A 13,211-nucleotide genomic window follows, 5' to 3' on the forward strand; every position below is an offset into this window, starting at 1 on the left:
GTGTGGTGGTACCCGGCAGTAATTTCAACACTGGGAGTCTGGGGTGGAGGATTCAGCATTCAGAGCCAACCTGGGCTTCATAAGGCGATCCAAACGAAAACAATGAAAGCAAAGGTTGACCCCTCTCGCATCTGAAGACACTTTAGTGACGCAGAGAAAACTGTCACATTCTCCTTTAACTGATTTGCAGGTGTTCCAGGACACCCTCAGAGACACCATCATGGGTCATTCGGCCACTTGGTGATTCATCTGTTACCTGGGAAAATAGTGTAGAATACTTAATCCATTTGGACTCTTGCCCTTGTTTGCTTGCTTGTTTGTTGAGACATGGTTTCTCTATAGCCTTGGCTGTTCTGGAACTTACTCTGTAGACCAGACTGGCCTTGAACTCACAGAGATCCACCCGCCTCTGCCTCCTGGGTACTGGGATTAAAGAAGTGTGCTGTCACCACTCAGCTCTCTTGTCCTTTCTTAAACCAAAACCAAATTTAAACAAAACAAACTTACTCTTTTATTTTTATGTGAGATTTTAAGTTAGAGCAGTGGGCCAGAGGTAACTGTGGAGAGGCCCTCCCTCAGTTGACAGAGTGGTTAAGAGAGAATCTGCCCACAGCTTGGCCTCCAGACAGGCCTGCTTCTGTTGTAACAGAGTGTTTATAATCTAAAGGCTTTAGGCTTGGAAACTGCATGTGATAGTCCACGTCCTATCAAAACAGCTGCCACTGCGGGCAGAGCCCCCCAGCTCCCTGAATTTTGTTCTTTTGTGTAGATAAGTGAAACAAGATAAATGTTTAATAAGCCACTTGGCAGCTCCTCCTTTACATGGAGTTGAGGGCTAAACCCCAAGAGCTCTGTTGTCAGCACTGCAACTGTTGGAACAGGACAGTAAGGGACTCGGGACTGGCTATGTGTGTCTCTGTGTGTATGTATGCATACGCACATCTGTGTGTGCATAAATGTGTGTCCGCATGCATGTGTATATGTGTCTACCTATATGTGTGTGTATGGGTATGTTTGTGTGTGAGTGTGTGTGTGTGTAGGCAAACTGCTTAAGGATTTAGTGATAAGATTAAGGAAGGGTTTAGAGAATAGATAAAGCATGCTCTAAAGCTTCTGTTCTTAAACATGGCCCCCAGGCAGGCAGAAGCATCAGCGGCAGGGAACTAGGACGTGCAAGGTGTGGGTTGAGCTCACGCTCAGCCGTGAGGTGATGCAGACAGACGGCATCAGGTTAGCGAGATGCGCTGCTGTGGCCTAGGTTCTCGTAACACTAGGGCATTCTCACAGATGACCATGTCCTGCGGGACTGACCTGCACCAAGCTGATAGGGAAGCAAAGTGCCTGCCTTCAAGTCCTTGATGCTGGTAGGCCCTCCCCTGTGAATGCCAGTCTCTGCTACACCAAGCTCCACCTGGTGGGAGCAAAGTCCCCTCATCTCCAAGAACCACTGGAAGGGTTCCAGTGGAAGAACCCGGAAAGCCTTCCTTGCAGCAAACAGTGGTCCTGGGGTGAGGGAATTGGGATCCTAATGAGTTTCTCCAGACTGCTGCTCAGGCCTTGAGCAGATAGCCTGAGGCCACCACTTTACACATTTGAGATAAAGTATCTTAAATGTGTAAAGTGGTGGCATATGACTCCAGTCACAGCATTGGGGAGACAGAGGCAGGGGAACTCGGTTTGTTCAGTTGCTGGCTTGGTCTACATAGTGAGTTTCAGGGCAGCCAGGGCTACATAGTGAGTGAGGGTCTGATTTTTTTATAAAAGGATTGTTGCAGGGCACACGCCTTTAATTCCAGCAGAGGCAGGCTGATCTCTGTGAGTCCGAGGCCAGCCTGATCTACAGAGTGAGTTCCAGGGCAGCCAGGGCTATGCTGAGAAACCCTGTCTCAGAAAACAAAACAAAACAAAAAATCTGCATAAAGTATAAGTATAAAATCAGAGAGCAAATGAACAATAAAGACATTCGGAATTTTTCCCTGACACTGAAACTGTTTCCCATCTGCACCAGCTATTAAGATACTCTGTCAGTAATGTAATTATTTGGGGCCTGGCTTGCGTTTCCCTGGCAGTTATACTGTGGGTTGAGTTCTTTCCTCGGGGATAATCCCATTCAAAGGGAAAAGCTTGTGCTAGGCTCCTCAGAGCCAGAGATTGAAAGTATTTGCTCTGGTTAGCTCGATTAGCTTATTGGATTGGTGAAATCCTAGCTAATCTATTTCATTCTGCTCAAGGGTGATACTTGGTTTTTATTTGCGTATTATTTAAGGAGTTTTCCTCAGGATGCACTAGATTTTAACATTCGGTATCAGCATCTTTAAACCCTGTCTCGAAAAAAAAAAAAAAAAGATTAGAAAAATATCCAGTACCCATTGAATTCACAGACATACCAAAATAATTGAAGCATCTTATTAGATAAATGTTGGTATTTTGTTGGCTGTCAAGTAACAGGGACAGCACATTCACTCTCCAAAGCACTTATTGGAGCGGGTCAGGAGTTTGAGGCTAGCCTGGGCTACACAGTAAAGCTGTCTCAAAAACAACAAAAATAAGGATTAGCAGGGGAAGTGGGGCTCGGTCCCCTATCATTTGAGAATAATTAAGACTTCGTTGATTAGTGGGATAGAATTTATGATAGATAACTGATGGGTACGAATGCTATTTTTAGATTGTGTCTGCATAACCTTAAGTGACAGGAGTTGACCGAGGGCATAAATAGCAAAGTCAAACACATTAGATTCTCCTGGAGGGTCCAGTTGCCAACCATTTGCCCAGCAGCAGACCAGAGTCATGGCAGTGCAGTGAGCAGGGGGCTGCATTTAGAAGTCGGTTCTGAGGCACAGCTCTGTCACTGCTGAGCCTGGTCAAGTCAGTCACCTCCCTAAGCTCCCTGTTTCCATCCTGAGAGACCAGTCTGATGGTGGTGCTCCCCGGGTCCATCTGTCCTGTGGGTCACAGTGAGGGCAGGGTGGTGTTCTGTACTGGAAACCTTCCGTGTGTGTGTGTGTGTGTGTGTGTGTGTGTGTGTGTGTGTGTGTGTGCACATGTTTGTGTGCGCATGCATGTATGTGTGTGTATGTGTGTGTGTGTGCACCACATGCATGCAGCACCCACAGAGGCTAGGAGAGGGCAGCAGATCCTCTGGAACTGGAGTTAGTCTGCCATCAGCTACCATACGGGTGCTGAGAACTGAACCCAGGCCGCCCTGCAAGAGTAGCAAATGCTTTTAGTCACTGAGCCATCTCTCCAGCCCCAACAGCAGCCTATTTCTTTAACAACATAAACGTCCATATGTAAAAGCTAACAGCCGCTGACCCCATTAGCTTCCGCATGGATGAGTCTGGACCTTTCAGTGTGATTCAGAACGTTTTTAAAGCGGTTCTGGTTTTCAGTTGCCATTTGCATTTGGCTCCTAAGTTTATGATGCTCAGTTCCTCTTTCTCTGTTATTTCCTCTTGGTGACAGTTACAAGGCTCCATTTTTGTTTTTAATTTCAGTCCTGGCCAGGAATGATGGATGAACTCTCCGAGTTGAAGGAATTCTATGACCCGGATACAGTGGAACTGATGAACTGGATTAGGTAAGAGGAACTTTGCAAATTTAAAACTTTAGCGGCCTTTCTGGGGTCAACTGTAGATCTCATTTGTTGGGGGGAGGGGAGAGTTTATTTTCTAATTGTGAAGACACATTCTTTTTTCTTTTTTAATCAAACTTTTCTTTAGTCCCCTGGATTTGTAAGAAACTCTTCTGAGCTGGGTGTGTTTGCCACACACCTGTGACCCCAGCACTAAGGCAGAAGCAGAGGCCATGACTTGGAGGGCAGCCTAGGCCACAAAGTGAGACTCTGTCTCTAAACAACAGGATTCTCTACAGCTACATCCCCTGGAGGGAAGAAAATACTCTTTTAAATTGGAAACCAGGACCAGAAAACAAACTCCCAACAACAACAGAGGGAAATGGGATTTTATTACCCATGAGGCTCAGCAGTTGGGAGCAGGCTCTGCTCTTGCAGAGAACCCAAGCTCAGTTCCCAATACCTGCACCTGATGGGTCACAACCACCTGGGTCTCCTTTCAGGGCCTCTGACTCCTCTCTCTGGGCTCCACAGGCAGCTGCATTCACATGCACACCCCCCACACGGATGTGCACACACACACACACCCCTCTCACACGGATGTGCACACACACACTTCTCTCACACGGATGTGCACACACACACCCCCCCCTCTCACACAGATGTGCACACACACACACCCCTCTCACACGGATGTGCACACACACACACACCCCTCTCACACAGATGTGCACACACACACCCCTCTCACACGGATGTGCACACACACACCCCTCTCACACGGATGTGCACACACACACCCCTCTCACACGGATGTGCACACACACACCCCTCTCACACGGATGTGCACACACACACCCCTCTCACACGGATGTGCACACACACACCCCTCTCACACGGATGTGCACACACACACCCCTCTCACATGGATGTGCACACACACACACACACCCCTCTCACACGGATGTGCACACACACACCCCTCTCACACGGATGTGCACACACACACCCCTCTCACACGGATGTGCACACACACACCCCTCTCACATGGATGTGCACACACACACCCCTCTCACATGGATGTGCACACACACACACCCCTCTCACACGGATGTGCACACACACACCCCTCTCACATGGATGTGCACACACACACCCCTCTCATATGGATGTGTACACGCACACACCCCACACGGATATACACACCCATATTTAAAAGCAAAGCCAGCACCTCTTGCCAACTTTATTTAACTCACGCTGAAATCTAGCTTCTACTTTCTGCTGACTTTATCTCATTCTCGTCCGAGTTGGGTTCAGAGTCTCCGTTACACTGACACACATGCAAGCATCCTTCCTTGAAGTTTTAAATTAGAGCTCCCTGTAGGCTTTGTCACAGTCATCACACTACCCAAGCTCTTAGTTCAGAGAAAACTTAATTTTGTTTTATTTTAAACATTTTTCTTACCCTGGCATAATGATGTTTGCCTTTAATCCCAGCACTAGAGAGGTAGAGGCAGGCAGATATCTGAGTTCAAAGCTAACCTGGTCTACATAAAGTATTCCAGGTCAGCCAGGGATACATAGAGAAACCCTGTTTCAAATTTCAAAAATTAATTATTTAATTAAAAAAATAAAACTCCTTTTTTTCGCTCCCTGAGACAGGGTTTCTCTGTGTCCCTGGCTGTCCTGTAACACTCTGTAGACCAGGCTGGCCTTAAACTCAGACATCTGCCTTCTTCTATCTCCTGAGTGCTGGGATTAAAAACATGCATTACCACCACCCAACAAACATTTTCCTATTTTAAAATGTTTTAATTACATTTTTATGCATATGGGTGTTTTGCCTTCATGTATGTCTGGTGCCCTCAATGGTTGTCAGCTGCCGTGTGGGTGCTGGGAATTAAACCCAGGTCCTCTGGAAGAGCAACAAGTGTTCTTAACCACTGAGCCATCTCTTTAGCCCATAGAGATTCTCAGTACAATTATCAGAATGCTCTAGCATGATATACTCTTTTTTTTTCTTTTTCCTCCTTTTCTTCTTTTTGCCTGAACTTGGTTGCTTTACCTCAGCCTCCAGCCTCAGAGTGAAGCTATTGTGTTTTGAAGTTGTGTTCAGGAACTCTGACTCTCACCAGCAGAGACACACTTCTGCACCTAAGCAGCGTGTCCATGCTCTGTAGAGCAAGCTCTCCTGCTTTAAGCAGGAGTCTCCTGTCTCCATCACTTAGGATTTTAGCAACAGCCTCGTGGGTACCTGCCACAACTAGTGCTTACTGGACACACCAGTTAGTACTGCTTCAAGTTAAGAGATGCCAAGTGCTTGTGCTTAGGTCTTCCAAGCACCATACATGGGTTTTATAGGCTTAAGTCTAAATATCTATGTGGCTTTGGTCTCAGTGTCAGACTAGATTTGACTGGACAACAGTGTAATTTTTGACATGTTTCGGGGGGACAGCACTTTGTCCTTATTTATTAACTTTAAATCATGATGGGTACTATGGGAAAAAACAATTTGAGTATTGTAAATAGGAAAAGATTATTTACGCATGTAAAGAAAAGCTAATTTCTTTTCTACTAACTAATCGATTAGATAGTTATAACATGTACATCTGAAAGTGAGGCTGGTCCTCTCTCTCTCTCTCTCTCTCTCTCTCTCTCTCTCTCTCTCTCTCTCTCTCTCTCTCTCTCTCTTTGGATTTTCAAGACAGGGTTTCTCCATAGCTTTTGGTTCCTGGTTCCTGTCCTGGAACTAGCTCTTGTAGACCAGGCTGGCTTCAAACTCACAGAGATCTGCCTGCCTCTGCCTCCCGAGTGCTGGGATTAAAGGCGTGCGCCACCACCGCCCGGCCTTCCTCTGTGTTTTTAAGATGACACTATTGAAGGTGGTCCCATGGGCAGCATATCATGGATGATGGCTCTCCTCTCCCCGGGCCATCCTTAGCATCTACGCCTGTATTCCCTGGCTTGCAGAACCTAATTATAGTCCAGACAGACAATTGCGGTGGAACCCAGGCTCCTCTGACTATCTCAGACTCAACATCTACTATTTTCAAGTTTTCCCCTCAAAAATGTATTTTAAGCAACATTTCTGACTCTGCAGAAGTATGGGTGAGAAGATATTCCTGGTCTAAAGAAGGTAGCTCAGGGCTGTTGCTCCTCCTGCTGGAGACCAGCCTTGGCATCTGAGTCCCCTCAGCTAACAGTGTCTTTGCTGGCGGACTCCTCTGACTTATTAGCTGATTGGCTTTCTTCTCTTTTCATTCTCAGCAACTGAAAGATTCATATTGTTCAAAAAATATCAGTGCCATTGTCATCTTATCTTGCCTGTTTTCCCTGAAATTTCCTCAAATCGAAATGATTTTTTTTTCGTTAAAAAAAAAAAAACTAGCTGCTTGGCATGTTTGTAAATCAAGCTTAAGTGATGATGAATGTATGCCAAAGTGGGGTCTATTTAGACACAAAGTATGTTTGTGTAAGTCAACATTCAAATCAGCTGTAGTCGGCAGACTGATTCTCCCCGTAAGGGAGTACATTTAATATTCTTATATTTTTAGTACTAGAGGTTGAACCTAGGACATCTCATGCATGCTCGGCAAGCATCATTCTACTACCGACCTCTTTTTACCGTTTTTTTTTTAAATATTTATTTATTGATTGATTGATTGATTGAGGTAGGGTCTCACAAAGTTGTCCAGGCTGGCCTTGAACTCCTTCTGTAGCCCAATCTAGACCTTGAACTTTGAGCCTCCTGCCTCAGCCTCCCCAGTAGCCAGACCTACGGGCCTGTGCTGCCATATCCCGCTTCAATGTTCATTTACCCTTCTGTTATTTTGCCCATCTCCTTTGGTCACACGTGTTTGCTGCCAGGAGCGAGGACTGCAGCTGGGGACCCAGCATGGTCACTCTTGATGGCTGCTATGTCCTTGGTCACTGCTGTCCTGCTGATGTCGGCTAGAGCAAGGGAGGGCACTCAGGTTCAAGGTGGTCAGCCTTAGGATGGCATGCAAAAAATCCAGGGACACCTCCAGTGGTCTGTGACAGGGTGTGGAGAGGAGACTCACCCGTCAATCTGTCACCACTGCCCCACCCCCACCCCACCCCTCAGGCCCTGCTCTGTGGGAGCCACACACAGAACTGCAAGGCCCCGGAGATCTGGGCTTCCTGCAGGTTGACTGAGGACACATTGGAAGAGGCCATCGCCTTGGTGGGAGTTAGTGATTGTCCCGTCTTTTAAAGGAGCCCAGTTATGGGCTTCTAGGAGAGAGAACCTCAAGACCTTCCTTCACGCTAGGACTCACGGAAGGGGCTGGAGTCCTGTGAAAGCACTGGAAGCCTTTAGGTTGTAAAGCTTTCACACCTGAGGCTGTATGCTTATTGGTCCAGTTCATTAGCTTCTGCATGGGTAGCAGCTGTACCCCCACAGGGCACCAGAGTACATGTGTGGACGCTAGTGGCCGGCCGTCACACTTCATTAAACTTATGGGTCTCTCTGCTGGCCCTGCTGTCTGTGTGTTCTCCATGTTCTTTTTTTTTTTTTTAATTAATTGATTTTTCAAGACAAGGTTTCACTGTGTAGTCCTGGCTGCCCTGGAACTCACTCTATAGACCAGGCTGGCCTCCAACTCAGAGATCCACCTGCCTCTGCCTCCCGAGTGCTGGGATTAAAGGCGTGCGCCACCACTGCCTGGCAGTTCCCCCTGCTCTTACTTCACTCAGCCTCACAGCTTGTAAGCTTCCCAGGTGTGGGCGGAAGGTGTTTGGAAAGGACAGGTGAATTTATAAACCAAGAGAACCCTGCCTGTAACCCTAGCGCTTCACCACCTTCCTAGAACTTGAAGGTGGAGCTGGAACGTTGAGTGCTCAAGGTCATTTTTAGCAACAGTCCGCTTGGGTTACTGGAGACCTTGTCTCAGAGACAGAGTCTTTAATTCTCTCCCTCTCCCACTTCCTTCCTTTCTTCCAGACGAGGCCTTGCTCTGTAACCCTAGCCTTGTGCCACAATTCTCAGCGGATTTTAATTAACTACATTTATATGAAGGCACGTTAGCCTGCAAGGACCTTTTGTGGAGAATAGGTCCCTGGATATGTAGCCCCAGCTGCCTCCCAGTGCCCACGTGAGAGCTGAGGGTGGTGCCACTGTCTCCCTCTCTGAGCCCTCCCCTGTGCTCAGTGCTGTGTGCCTTCTCTCCTAACAGGCCTTCGGAAGTACTCTCCTTTGACACTGGGTACAGAGATTCCATCCCTGGGCCCTTCTGCCTTCTTGTATCTCTTTCAGCATAAAGCCAGGGGGTGCCTTTACAGGCTCTAGGTGTGGCTGGAAAGCTTGTTTACTTAAGCTGCCTGGCCGGGTCCTGCCTTGTGCCAGTCTGTCCTGGATGCAGCATTTTTGTTTCCTGGAAGTTTTCTTGTTCAATTATGAGGGCTCTGTAAATAGCATTATTTTGAAAGATGGCATTTTAATTGCTTGCTTTTAGGAGATTTTCCACTAGAAGCTGTCTCTTAGCAATCAAGAAGCTTGCCATGTATAGAATGTTCTCAGCACAACCGAAAAACACATCCGGAATTTCTTTTGCTTTTAATCAGAGTAGAAAGAATTGCGTGTGTTTTAAAGATAAGGTTTAAGTTCAGACTTTAAGTGCTGGTGAGCCTCTTATTTATTAAATCTGCATAAGTGTTGCCTGCCTATATGTATATGTGTGCACCATGTGTGCCTAGTGCCCTCAGAATCCAGAAGAGGATGTCAGATCCCCAGAATTCTAGTTATATGCGTTTCCCATGTTGGTGTTGGGACTCCAACTGAGTTCCTCTGGAAGAGCAGCTGGTGCTCTTGACCACTTCAGCACTCCACACCCAAGCCTTTATATTTAACAAATCATTTCTCCTATCTGCATAATTAATTGAAGTATTGATGTTCAGTTAGCCATTAGTTCAGCAGTAATTAACCTGTTGGTGCTTGGCACTTCAAGACTAAATGACATGGGTCCACAGTATTGCCTGTTTTGCCAAACATGGAAACCAGGCTCCCCTTCCCGTGTACTCTCAGCCTATGTCGTGCAGAAGATGCGTTGCTGTAGGCATACTGCAGTGGAATGCCTTGTGCCATTGAGAGGATCCATGAGAATGAAGGCTGGGAAAATAACAGCTCTCTCTGCCTTTCATTCATGTTTATTCCGTTTAGCAACTGCGGTACAGTCTACAATTGTGACTCTCAATGGAGGGTAGAAGACAGACAAGGCTCAGGATAAGTGTTCAGTGAGCCATAATTGGAGTAAACTGAATCTCCCCCAAGTTCTTGTCCTGAGGCGTTCTCTACCCACGCATGCCTTTATTTAAACCCTCTCGTGCCTCCGTAACCCTCCGGTTCCTCTGACCATGTGGGACCAGTGTCAAATTTTCCTGTAATTGTGGTTCTGTGGGGGGCAGAGCAAGCGCCTATCCGGTCTGTGTTCCCCAGTCTGCTTCTTAGAATGCTGACAACGGGCCAGCCAAGCTCTTGCGGAAGTTTTAGACTTCAGCGAGGGCGGGTGTAGAAGATTGTCTGTCATTCCTTCCCTGCTCATTGTAATTCCATCCGCTTCTCTCCCCTCAGCCGAGAAGCCTTATTGGAATGCAACACTAGATGAATGTCACGGTTAGAAAGAAACCTCGAATCTTCTAAACGTAGTTTCTTTGTAAGTGTCATCACTCGAAGCATGGCGTGTCTTGCCCCCAGACACCCACGGGCCTTCGTTGGCCTGTGTTCAGGCCGCATTCTTAGTGTTGAGTTGGAATAAAGACAGGAGTGTGAGGAGATGTCTCAGTGCCCTGCGCGCGCTCTCTCTCTCTCTCTCTCTCTCTCTCTCTCTCTCTCTCTCTCTCTCTCTCTCTCTCTCTCTCTCTCTCTCTCTCTCTCTCTCTCTCTCTCTCTCTCTCTCTCTCTCTCTCTCTCTCTCTCTCTCGGCAGCAGAGCAGGTTGTGGCCTCGCTTTCTGCTTAAGACTGCAGCCGCCTGCTCTGGCTTTCTTTTTACATTTCAAATAGTCTGCAGGATTACCTCCGGGCCTTAGCACAGATCAGCAGCCCCGTGTTTCTTTTCTTCTTAGTCTTTTACTCTGTTTTGTTTTTGAGACAAGGGCTTGCTATGCAGTGCCCGACTAGCCTGGACCTCACAGAGATCCACCCGCCTCTACCTGTCTCCTGAGTGCTGAGATGAAGGGCGTATATACAGCTGTGCCAACTGCCCTCCTTCCTGTTTCTTAACTCAAAGATAAACACAACTTGGGACGTCCTAGTGAGCATCTGGAAAATCCTTTGAGGCAGAGCCCCTGGGGAGCTCCCATAGCAGCTCCCAGCTCTCCTCAGAGAGAAGGGGATTGAGTCAGCTATAGGTTCTTTGGCCAGATACATCTGTCCCATAACCCAAGAAGCTGAGACAAGACAGTGGTGAGTTTAGGCAAGCCTGGGCCACGTAGCAAGATTCAGTGGTAAAATTTAAAAGAAGAAAAAAGATCCTTTCTCTCCAGGGCCGAGGAAGTCCCTTCCGTGTAGTGTCTTTCCTACGTTCTCCATCACTGTTCCTCAGGGACCACGAGGAGCTTGGTGGTCATTGGAAAATCAGTTCTTGGGATAGTGCTAGGGTACCCACGCTGCTTGAGCTTTGGCCTTGTGTATAGTTCTCCTTATCAGGGTTAAAGAGGAAGAATGCTCCCATGTCCTCTCTGGGTGGTGGGTTTACTACTCAGGCTTCTTCCCAGCTCTTGGGTTTATGGTTGCAGGGCTTTCTTCTTCAAATGCCGTCTACAGTAATACTGGATTCTGTTTGTTTCTTTTTGCTCTTCTAGCCCCATGGAATTGCGTCACGATCAATGATGTTTCCCTGATTTCTCACATCTTTTAACAATTTTTTTAAACTTTTTTGTATATAAGTTTCTGCACATATATGTGTATATATCTATTCATATATATATATATATATGCATATATCATATGCGTCCATTGCTTGAGGAGGCTAGAAAATTGAATCATATCCTCTGGAGTGGGAGTTACAGGCTGTTCTGAGACACTGAGCGGGTGCTGGGAACTGAACCTGGGTACCATGTCAGAGCAGCCAGTGTCCTTAATCACTGAGCCATCTCTCCAGACATGTCTCATGTCTTCGCTCTCAGCCGCCCTTCAGTTTAGCTCAAAAAGCAGCTGCAGCCCCTGAGATCTTGTGTTGGACTCTGCCTCTCTGGGCAGTGGTGGAAGAGACTGTGCCTCAGGAGCTAGCTACCTGCCTCCTAAAAGAGTGCGTCCATCATAAAAGTCAACCCTTCCACGTGTGGAGAGCAAGACGCTCCTCAGCCTTTGTTCTGGTGAACAGGAAAACAGAAAGTTAGCTGATGCTGAGGCAGGAGGATCCTGAGCTCCAGGCAAGCTTGGGTTACATATTATGAGACTGTCTCAAAATAAGTAAATAATTAAAGTTTGCATAAAATACCTTGGATGTAAGTCAGTTCAAGTCATTTGTGTGACCCCCCCCTTCCCCTACCCTCCAACCCCTCCCCTCTTCATACTCCCCTTCAGAGCCCCTGGGTGATTCCTGGAAATTTTAGTGTTGGGGTTAATCCACACTCTCAAACCTTGTAGCTCTAACACACCAAGAAAGGCTGTGTTCGCTGGGAGCATGCAGCTGCTGGCTGGAGTCAAACTGTGCACGGGACGGACCCTCACCAACCACCCACACTATGAAGACAAAAGCCTGAGAGAGCGGACCCAAGCGGTGAGGCCCATCTTTGCCTGTGCTCACTTCTCGGTGCCCTGTGCTGCCACTGAGGGCAGAGGACGAGTCTCCCTGTGCCAGGATGAGAGGCTGCATGCTACACACCTCCAGCCTGTAGCTTAGGAAGGAACCTTAGCATAAGGGCATGGGTTCTCCTGACTCTGCCTGTTGGGGCTGGGTACAGCACATACTTCTCTTAGATAGGGAAAATGCTAAGAGAATAAACACCCTGGGATGTGTGGGAGGCAGCGTTTAGGCCAAGGCTCTTAGAGCTTGTGGTTTTGGAAGGGAAGGAATAGAAATGAAGACATACTGGTCATGCCTCATAAACCAGCTGCAGGCCACTCCCGGTGTGTGCGTGCGTGTGTGCATGCATGTTGGAGGTATTCGCTATTGCTGTTTGTTTAAATACAGCCACATAGTTCAAAGTTCAGAGTATACAGAAGGGAATGGCCTGAAGCATGTTCGCCCAATCTCTGTATCCTAGCTACTACCCACTGCCTTCCCAGGAGACAAATAGCATGTATGTATGTTTGTGTGTGCCTATATGTGGGTATGTGCCCTGGAGTGCAGGTAGAAGCCAGAAGAGGGCATCAGTTCCCCACTGAAGCCTGTGTTAGAAGTGGTTATAAGCCTCCTGGTGTGGGTCCCGGGAACTGAACTTGGGTCCTCTACAAGAACAGTACCTGTTCTTAACCACTGAGCCATCTCTCCATCCTTTCTTAGTCTCCTTACAAAGAATAGCTGTAGGCCACCTTCCTTTTTCTTGACACTGTATTCTGGGGATAATTACATCAGTGCAGTGGTGCTGTATGTAGTAGGGTTCAGAGGAAGGTGAACACTGCTACCAAGCCACAACCCTGCCCTCCTGGCCATTTTTAAAGCTGTAAATGCTGCAAGT

General features: G+C 47.3%; 1 protein-coding gene across 3 annotated transcripts in view; it reads left to right on the forward strand.

Annotated features, from left to right (window-relative positions):
- The window catches only part of Dpy19l3 (dpy-19 like C-mannosyltransferase 3), a 77,829-nt gene that overhangs the window by 56,411 nt on the left and 8,207 nt on the right, over window positions 1–13,211 (forward strand). For all 3 annotated transcript variants that reach the window (XR_012911704.1, XM_075984356.1, XM_075984355.1), the window contains exons 16-17: window positions 3,495–3,577; window positions 12,178–12,310. Coding sequence is in view for 2 of the 3 variants with exons in the window: in XM_075984356.1 (XP_075840471.1) it covers window positions 3,495–3,577; window positions 12,178–12,310 (216 nt within the window). In the remaining variant the exon portion in view is untranslated. The remainder of the gene's footprint in view (window positions 1–3,494; window positions 3,578–12,177; window positions 12,311–13,211) is intronic.

The sequence above is a fragment of the Microtus pennsylvanicus genome, chromosome 1, assembly GCF_037038515.1.
Source record: "Microtus pennsylvanicus isolate mMicPen1 chromosome 1, mMicPen1.hap1, whole genome shotgun sequence".
NCBI lineage: Eukaryota > Metazoa > Chordata > Mammalia > Rodentia > Cricetidae > Microtus > Microtus pennsylvanicus.